Raw genomic sequence first — 9,859 nt, 5'->3', positions numbered from 1 at the left:
TTCATGTTCTTCAAAGGCATGTGAGCTGGAGAGGGGCTGGAGCTAACCTAATTATGTTTCCTTTAATGTGAAATAGCTATTTGCCTGACATTCTATTTGCATCTCACCATCACATTCAAATAGCTGGGACATTGATTTTTTTCCCTAACGTTCCCTTTGAACATGAAAGTGTTTTTTTTTTTTTTCTCCTGCTTGTGAGAACAGTGATAAGAATGGATCGATAATTACATTGTTGGGTAAAAATGAATATAAATTTTATTGAAAAACAACACCAGCAACAATGAGGGGAAATCATACCTAACAGCCAGTGGCCCACACAACTCAATGCACACGTTATGAAAAGTAATCACCTCTTCAAAGCTCCAGCTATGCATCCAAATGAAAAGAAATGATCGACCTCAGATAAACTGACGGGGGACGCAGATGCACACCACCTCTCACCTCGGAAAGCTTTGCCAACAGCAAAGGACGCTACCATGCTATTCAGTCCCCCGTTTGCTGTGGGTGATCCAGTGAATTTCAAGAATTAAACTGGTTTGGAAAGAACTGGTTAGCATGGCAGCAAAGACCCAAGACCACTGAGAATTTTTTTTTACTTTTCCAGTCCTTTGAGAAGAGGATTTCACAAACTTTCTTGGCAACTTGTCCCTCCTGCTTAACAACAGGAAATACTTCTTTATGTCTAGCCTAAATCCTTCATGCTTCAGTTAATCTATTTATTTCCTCTTAATCTCAGCAGGCTGTCAGGGGTTTGTCCTGGTGGGACAATGTAACATATGGGGAACACACAATGATCACAATCAGATTGGAGGCAGAGTCCAGCTGTGCTAGTGGCGCTTCCAAAACAAGTTGAACAGAAGTTAATTGCAGTTGTGGTTTTCGCCCATTTGCCTCGTCCCACTCTCCCACCCTCCCCGACCCTCTATGCCCTTCTGTGGCTTCAGGGCTGCCATCCTAGGGCTTGCAGCAAAAGCTTTCTGAGTTCCATCAGTTCCAATTTTTCACTGATTTACGAATGAATGTGGTCAGACTGTCCCATCCACTTCTACCTGATTTCCGGGTAAAATATTCCCAAACCGTTATCACGTTCTCGTCTTCGCACCATGCCAGGCAGTTCCTTGCCTCACTTCACAACTTGTGTGGGAACGACGTGCTCCACGGATACATGAGAAAACTCCGAGAAGCCACGAGAAGGCACTCAGTGAATTTAATATAAACATCCCAGCCGCATTTTTTCAAATGCTGCATAAAACCCCCAGCCTCACGGGAGTTTGCAGCACCTGCAGCTCCGCATTTCGGACAGCAGGGGACGCCCGTGCCATTCCACTGGCCGTTAGAACGCCTCGGTCGGGAAACAAAGATGGGGATTTGAATAAAAGACTTCAAAATGCAACCCCGAATTCTACCCTGAGCAGCATGCGTGTAAAAATTCATGAAGATTGGATTTCATTTCATGTATTTTTACTTCAGTGGAAAGAAATGCAGGTGTTGTCTGTGCCTGCAGCTGTCTTTACAAGGAGCGGGGGGCGCCTGGTTAAACGAGCAGGGAGGGGTTGCTGATGCTCCCAGGCGCTTGGCGAGGCTGGGCCACCGTCTCCTGCTTGGGACAGCTCCTGTTTTGCTGGGTGGCATCCTTTGTGTGCTCCAGAATGTATAGACTAATTATACTGTTTTGTAGAGGATGCAAGTTTTTCCCAGCAGGACTAGCAGCCAGCTCTGGGTCCAGTGAGTGACATGAGTCATAGAAGGCACTTATTATTTTGATGAAACACAGCGCGTTTCTTTCAGCCCATAAAATCAAAGGGGTGAGAAAAGGCTGTTTCCAGGGTGTAAAAACTCCTCTTGTTCCCCTGTCGTGGTGCACAGCAGTTCCGCCTCTGCAGCCTTTGTGCATTTTCCAGGCGTGAGTGACACAGTGCTGAATGCCTGGGTGGCAGAGCCTGCCAGAGGACGCTGGACACAGGCCAGGGCAGCTCAGCCCACCGTGATGTACTGCCCTCGTGTTCCAGGGCCCCCGGCCTGGTGGAGGATGGGCCCCCCGAGACATTCCTCTGGACCGGGTCCATGCTGGGGCTGGTGGGGATCTTTGTGGGGTGGGACCTTAGGGAGATGATGGACTGGAGTGTTTGGGAGCCTGGAACTTGAAACAGGCTTGGGCAAGGGCGGCAGCTGCCACCCTTGCTCTGGGACGGCTGGGGCAGGGCTGCAGCCCCAGCACGGAGGACTGGCTTACACAGTACTTGGTTAAGTGCTCCACGAACATTCGCTGAATACACAAATGTCAGGATGAAGGCAAGGAGGCGTGAGGATCCCCAGCAGCTTTGGCTGTAGCTAGTCCGGGGCATCCAGAGCCGCAGTGCAGGGAGGGGAGTACTGGGCAGTGCTGGCTCTTCCAGGCCCAGGCCCTGGTAGGCGGGGCTGCAGAGCCGAAGGAGCCAGGAGGGCAGGTGAGACCACCTCCAACCTCTCCATGTGCTGGGATGGTGCTGCAGCGGCCATGCAGGGCCTCTCAGGGCCTCTCCATCCTTCCCTCCTGCTGCCCTCATTGGAGCCAGTCTTTCTGCTGTTGCCATGGCAACACTGGCCTGAGGTGCTGCTAAGGGCCGGCTGGGCAGACGAGACTTCTCAGGCCTGAGCAAACAAGGAGCTCTGGAGGGTCCCTACAGAAGGCAGACCCTGGGGGTCTCTCTTGAGAGGAAGGAAGGGACATGGGATAGAAACTGCTCCCAGGGCAGGTCGAGGTCCCCCAGGTGTGGCCTTGGTGGTAGAGATCTTGGGGCTGGTGGGACTCTGCTATTGTGGGGGCCCCCAGCACTGCACCGTTCTTACTACTTCACCTGAAGTCTTTTTGAGGGTTATTGCCAGGGGTCCCTAAGGGCCCAGAAGCCTCGTGGGGTTCCCGGTGTGGGTTTCAGGCTGGGGCCTGAGGCACAGGCTCTGAGAGGGCTTGCAGGAGCTGAGTGAACTGCTGATAGACCGAGTAGATGGTATTAATCCCTCTGAGAGCAGAGTCAGGGGTCTTACATCCTGAGACCAGGGTGGCGGGACTGCCATGCATCCCTGCCTCTCTGGCCCCCACCCAGAACACTAGGAGGCACTGGCTGCCCTCGGTCCTGCAGTCTCCCATGACGTTTCTGGTGCTACATTTCAGGCACATACAGGGATTGTGGAGGCCCTCGGCCGCCGGGCTAGTTGGGGGACAGTTAGCTTCCTCTCTACGCCTTCCTTCTCAGGACCTGGAAGAATAAGAAGCAGCATCGGGAATGCAGGAGGTGGTCAGGTCTGGAAAGAAGATGACAGTCTGACCTCCCCTGGGGTCCGAGAGTTGGTGAGAAGTTCTGTGCAGCTCCTGGGAAGGAGCTTGAGAATTCAGGATGACTCAGCCTCACGGATCACGCCCGCTTCTCTCTCCCCATCACGGAAAGGTGTTTGGCCCCGGGCGGCAGTCCTGCTTCCCCACACCAGCCCAAGAACAACAAGGACAGCGTTAGCACGAGAAGGGGGGTGTCTGGGCAGTGAATACAGTTACAATACCTTGGATTTACATAGCACCTTTGTCGTCTAAAGGGCCTTTGCCTCTGTCCCCTTGGCCACTGACATTGCAGCCTCTGGCAGAACAGGAACACGAGGCAGAGGTCCAGAAGGGATTCCATGCAGACTCAGTGGTGTCCGGGCTCTGTGCGTGGCCCGGCAGGGTTCGGGGTGGCAGGTGGCCCTCACTGGGTGTTGACCTGGTACTTGAGGATGTAGGAGTAGAAGCTGTGGTTGGCGTTCTCCAGCACCATGACGTACACCTCCCGGCAGCCTGCGGTGCTGCAGCTGCCCTCCCAGTAGCCCTCGGGGCTCAGGGTCAGCGGCCACGTGTCCTGCCCCTTCACCAGGGCTTTGGCGACGCCGTGCAGCTTCAGTTTGAACGGGACATTGCGGTTGGCGGGCAGCACGCCTGACAGCGGCTCCAGCAGCTCATTGTCCACCCCCCAGTTGCCAAAGCTCTCGGGGAACACGGGCCAGTTCACCTTGGTGTTGGTACAGCAGATGAGGTAATTGAAGACGAAGAGGTAGTTGCCCGGTTCCTGCCTCTTCTTGACGAAGATCTTGAGTGCAAACTTGCCAGCGTGGGGCAGCTGCACCTTCAGCTCCGTCCGCTTCTCCCGGTGCAGCTGGAAGATGTAGCGTCGCTGGGTCTCCTCGGTGACGGGGCCATCGTCTCCGTGCAGTGAAGCCAGGACGCTGATGCCCTCCTCCACACTGAAGCTGACGGAGCAGCGCCCGTCGCTGGTGTAGATGACGGGCTCAGGGTGGGACGGCTTGGTGATGCCCATCTGCTCCGAGAACCAGCTGGGGCCCACGGGCTGGTGCAACTCCGCTGGCAGCCGGACGTCATTGTCTGCACAGTGGCACTTGAGCGTGTACTCCAGCACGGAGCTGTAGATCTCCGAGTTGCCCTTGGCAAAGATCTGCAGCTTGTAGGTGCCCGCGGTCGGGGGGTACACATCCAGCTTCATCCCGTTCTTCCGGAGGCTCAGCAGCCCATGCTCCTGCTTGCCGTTGAGCATGAACATGAACAGCGTCGGAGAACAGCTCTCGATGGTGACTGTGGCCTTTCCATTCACTGTGGGGAGAGCCAGGATCAGGTGAGAGGAGTTCGACCTGTGCTGGTAATCGTGTAACAATAGGATCTCTGGGCAGGGAACCCTGACTTACAGCGTCTGCCCATTTCCCTGGTGGAAACACCTTCACCCAATTATTTTAAGCCACCAGCATGACCTCATTGAACATCATATAAGCCGGTGGCAGCACACCTCTGGAAGGGTTCTCACCCCTTTGGGTGGTTCTCTTCCACCAGCTGGGGGTGGTGGGTCTCAAGAAAAATCTGTCCCCAGTCATACGTGCTTGCCTTGCCCATTTGATTCACATCAGGTGAATGTTGCCAGGGGGCTTAACCTGATTCCAGGGCAAGGGAGAGGGCTGAGGGGCACGGAGGGCCAAGACCCTGGTTGGAGAGCCATCTCTGACTTTGCCTACAAGTCTCAAGTCCTGCTTCACCCTGCTCCCTTCACAGCTGGCATGTCAACAATCACCTTAAAAACTTGTTGCTTCCCTCCTGGAGACTGTGCTCCAGGGACAGAACTGCTTCCTTGCGGGTCCTCCCCGCACACCCACCTCCACCCTCTTCTCCAGGCCGTGCTTCCTGAATGGAGTCAAGTGCACAAGAGGATCGTGTGCATCCCACACACGCCTCGCCCCTTGCCCTCCAGCGCTGTCTTCCTCTGTCCTGGTCATTGCTGTGGGTGTACAGGGGGTCAGTTCTCTGTCTTTACAGCCCATGGGCACTCCCCTCCCTGGTCCCTGCTGCTTTGCAGGATCACAGGGAGGGGCAGGGCTTCTCTGAGAGCCTTGCCTCCCCCTCCCTCAGAAGCTGATCACCTGCCCCTCCTCCCAGCCACCTCCGACTAGTGTCTCATTCACACTCTCTAGTAGCCTCTCCCACATCGGGATCCAGAGTTCCTGCTCTGGAGGCAGAAAGCCATGCTCAAGAATGCTATAGGATGAGTGCCCCTGAGACTTCCCATCTTATCAGCCACGAGGCCCAACTCCAGGATGCTCAGTTGCTGCATTCAGTGCTACCTCCCATCTTGGGAGTGAGAATCCCCACAAGGGGAAGGGGGCTCCACTGGCCTCCCCGCCCCCTGCCCCCACCGCCTTCTTTATGGCTCTTCGAACCAGAAGACGTTCCCTGCCTTCTCAGGCACTGCCAGCGCCTCACCTGCCTCTCCTCCCACGCCCCTCCCTGCTGCAGCTCCCTCCCACTCATTCAGGTCTCTGAAACCTGGCTTCGGCCCCCATCCTCCAGGTCTTCAGTGACTTCCTTGGAGGACCCGGGTCGCCGATCATACAGCCACCTTGCTGCTGCCACCCACCCCAGCCTGGCCTCCCCACCTCCTCTGATTCTTTTTCCTTTCTGTTACACGAATGGTGGTATTCTTTGTACTTTTGTGCTCTTTTCTTCGTGTATGCTCCTTCTCCATGGCTATCAGCCACCATGAGACATGGTTACCTCCAGAGGAGAGGGACCAAGAACAGCAGATCACTATCAACTTCCCTCAGTTGAATCCCTCCTCAGGAGGCAGAAGCTGCCTCAGCCTTCATGGACCCTGTCCTGCTCCAAGTCGTGCCCTAGAGGTCCCCGTGCAATTCCTCTGATGCATCGAGGGCTCCTGGCATCTCCACATGGTAGCTCAAGGGCTCCTGAAAATATCTACACAGTCACCCTGGGGCTCCCTTCCGTGTGTCACAATCAAACTGGAGGCCAGAGGAGAGGCTTGTCCCCTCCTGCCTTGCCCAAGTCAGGCCCATCCTCAGGCCTACATGGTATTCCTGTACCTGCTCCAGGGGGACACCCCTTCATGTTCCAGGGCCTTCACATATGCTCAGTGTCCCCCAAACCTGGCTAAGACTTCAAGGCAATGTTCTGACCACAAAGAAGGCTTTTCTGATGCCCTGCGGTAGGGCAGGCGGCTGAGTGACCCGGAAGCTGCCCTTTTGGCCCTCCCTCTCCTCTAGGGAACTTAGCAGTATAGTAATGTATCAGTGATGGGTAATGTGGATCCTCCCTGCTGGGTGTGGGTGCCGCAGGGAAGGGCCCGCCTGTCTCCTTTCTTGCCATGTCCTGGGCCTGGCTGGGGTGCCCACCTCAGGGGGTTCCTGGTGAAGGTGAACTGAATGGCTGGGAAGCCTGGAAATAAAGGAACGGAGACCCTTGGGACTCTGTTAGAGCCTGTGACCTCCTCCTCCCCTCACCCCTCCATCACCCTCTCACTATCCCTTCTTGCATTTAGCCTACCTGTTTCCCTCTCTGCTTTCTTTTCATCTCCACTCTTAACAAAACTAGCTCCGGCAAAGAACTATTCTTTAAATATGCTTCATGAATATGCAATCAAATTTTAGGTTTACTGTATATTCAGAAACCCAGTGTTTACATTTCTCTGTCTCTTAAAGAGGCAAGCTCCTTGGTGGCACTGTTTTGACGTCTGTGTGACCTGGCGCAGTCCTCCCTGTGGCCCCTGCTGGCTGGAGCAGCCCCTGTCTGACAGGCATCCAGGGGGCACAGGCACACTCTGAGACAGCAGCCTCACGCTGTTATTTCAGCAGCAGGAGGCATTCGTCGTTTTAAAAATTATCCCAGAGCTCGGCAGCCTGGTTATGGAGACCGTTGTGAGGTTGAAGGGAAGAATCGGCTGGGACTAACATGGGTGCCCCGTCACCTGAGTGTGGGCATGCGTTGGCCAAGCTGGGCCGGGTTCTGCATGCCAGTGGCCTAAGGACCTAGTGGGGGAGCAGAGGGGGTCTCCCAGGAGAGAGTGCTGGGGGCTTTATCAGGAAGGGGGCTGCTGAGCAGCAGAGTGTTGGGAACTGGCGGAGAGCAGGCATCACGGGAGACAGGGACGGACATGTTTCAGGGAGGACCCAGCAGGTCTCCCACATGTGAGCTCAGGTGCCCCAGATGAAGGCCGGGCTCCAGGGATGCAGCCTGGCCTCTGAGGGCTCCCCTCACCACCTGGATGCCTATTCATCTGCCTCCTTCCTGCCTGCAGGCAGAGCCAGCCTTTTCCAGGCAACTTCTCCTGGGCTGGATGTACAGGACCCCTAGCTGTCCCCAAGGCTGGCCTGGACTGGCATTCGCTCCCCCATCTCTCCACAGGGACCACAGGCAGCTGGATGTGGACTGGGAGGCATTTGGGCACCGGGTCCCAAGGCGGGCAGCACCACAGTTAGGGCTCAGCCCAGCGGGGTCAGTGCACCCCCACACTCCCACCAAGGGCTGCCTGTGTGCTCCAGGAGAGAAGGCCAGAGCTCACCTGGGGCTGTTGGGAGGCCTGTGGGGCCTGTTGGGAGGGGTTTGGGGCCTCCCAAATGGCATTAGTAGTAAAGAACCCACCTGCAATGGAGGAGATACGGGTTCCATCCCTGGGTCGGGAAGATCCCCTGGAGGAGGGCATGGTAACCACTCCAATATTCTTGCCTGGAGAGCCCCATGGACAGAGAAGCCTGGAGGGCTACAGTCCATGGGGTCTCAGAGTCAGACATGACTGAAACGACTTAGCATGCACACACCAGGAGTTTAGGAGCTTCTGTCGCGCACCTGAGCTGGAAGGCGTCGGAAGCCAGGCTGAAGCAGTCCTTTCCCCACTGTGTGAGCTGAGAGAGGCTTCCCCAGTGCGGGGCCACTAGCCCTGGCCCCCCAGCATGCCTGGCCAAAAGCTCAGCCCTCCGGAGCTGCATGCCCCTGTCTTGGTTTATGCTGGTGGGATGGGTTTCTGTCCTTGCAAATGTGACCTGCGGCTGCGTCTTGCCCTGATGGCCCGATGGCCTAGGCAGCCTCAGTCGCCCCTGCACAGCCCCCACATACCGCTTCCACTGAGCTGGGCACTGGCAGGGCAGCCCATGAACCCAGTTACCTGTTTTGATGATGGAAGTCTGCGGCTGGGCGCTCAGCATTCCCTTGTTGTAGAACTCACTCTTGTGATACATGTTGTTCTCAAACTGCCTCAGGGATTGAGGGGGTTTGAGCAGTTGCCAGTTCTTGTTGTCTGGGAAATGGTCCTCGATGAACAGTGCAGGGTGGGTGAGGAAGTAGAATTCGTTGTAGCTGGAGGGGGGACGGCTGGTCAGAAGCCATGCTGGAGGCACAGGCCCTGGCCATGCAGAGGGGCAGGTGGGGCCCACAGAGGGTCTTTGGGGCCTTCTTGAAGGTAACACATGGGGGTCCTACCCACAACCCAACGGGAAGAGGCACCATCTCCAACCCTGACGTGGGTGTGGCAGATGCCCCCTCAGCAGCTGCTTCCAGAGATAGGAGACAAAGCAGGATCTGAGGCCCCCTTTTAAGAGACGGCTACCGCCTGGCAGTGCATGTCCAGGCAGAGAATGGGTTCCTCTGCTCTCAAAAACAAAGGGATCTAAAGGGAGCAAAGCCAGGACCCAGGGACAGGTGCCAGTGGCGTGGAGGGAGGGCAGGCAGGGAGACTGGGGAGCCAGCTCCATGCTCTCTATGACTTGTTGTGGGCAGCTGTGCAGGGGGAGGCCCTAATGTAGTCCCCGGGGCTGGCTAGACGCAGCTCTCTAGAGGTCAGTGATGAGGATCAGGAGAAAGGGGGACTCCTCCGAGATGGGAGAGCCTTCACTCAGCCCAAGGCAGGCAGCACTCAGAGCCGACAGAGCAAAGGAGGGTGTGACTGACACCTCCTCCCAGTATGGGCTGTGTATACCCACGGTGTCTGCCACGCATGCAGGGCTGTCAGGATTTAAACTGCACAAGTGGGGCAGTACTCTCATTTTTCTGGATGAAAAGGCATTTGAGCTGCTGATAAGGCTACGGCCAGAGCCTTGGAGGACAGACGTGCTCCAGACCTGCCCCCCAGCCACTCTGCCCTGCAGTGCCCACAGGGATGCTGGGCACCCTGACACCCCTTCCCACAAGCCAGACCCCCTCCTTCAGAGGTGGGATATGGCTGCATTTACACTGGAGAGGAGGAGGAGAAGCCCTGGTATCTGGGAGAAGCAGTAGGAGAGAATCCTGGCATCTCAAATAATAACATAGTCAATGGCCAAAGGCCCGACTATGAGTCCCTGGTGGCTCAGAAGGTAAAGAATCTGCCTGCAATGTAGGAGACCCTGGTTCAATCCCTGGGTTGGGAAGATCCCCTGGAGAAGGAAATGGCAACCTACTCCAGTATTCTTGCCTGGAGAGTTCTATGGACAGAGGAGCCTGGTGGGCTACAGTCCGTGGGGCAGCAAAAAGTCGGACACGACTGAGCAACTAGGCCTTTTTAAAAGCCTGAGGGGAGCCTCCAGACAA

General features: G+C 56.0%; 1 protein-coding gene across 1 annotated transcript in view; it reads right to left on the bottom strand.

Annotated features, from left to right (window-relative positions):
• Nucleotides 1-229: 229 nt before the first annotated feature.
• The window catches only part of KY (kyphoscoliosis peptidase), a 46,455-nt gene continuing 36,825 nt past the window's right edge, over nt 230-9,859 (bottom strand). The window contains exons 10-11 of the mRNA XM_061421085.1: nt 8,460-8,650; nt 230-4,612 (exon numbers count right to left, since the gene is read on the bottom strand). Of these exons, the coding sequence (XP_061277069.1) occupies nt 3,717-4,612; nt 8,460-8,650 (1,087 nt within the window). The 3' untranslated portion in view covers nt 230-3,716. The remainder of the gene's footprint in view (nt 4,613-8,459; nt 8,651-9,859) is intronic.

The sequence above is a fragment of the Bos javanicus genome, chromosome 1 (genome assembly GCF_032452875.1).
Source record: "Bos javanicus breed banteng chromosome 1, ARS-OSU_banteng_1.0, whole genome shotgun sequence".
Taxonomy (NCBI): Eukaryota; Metazoa; Chordata; class Mammalia; order Artiodactyla; family Bovidae; genus Bos; species Bos javanicus.
Note: the sequence above shows the minus strand (reverse complement) of the source record. Positions and strands in the feature narration are given on the sequence as shown.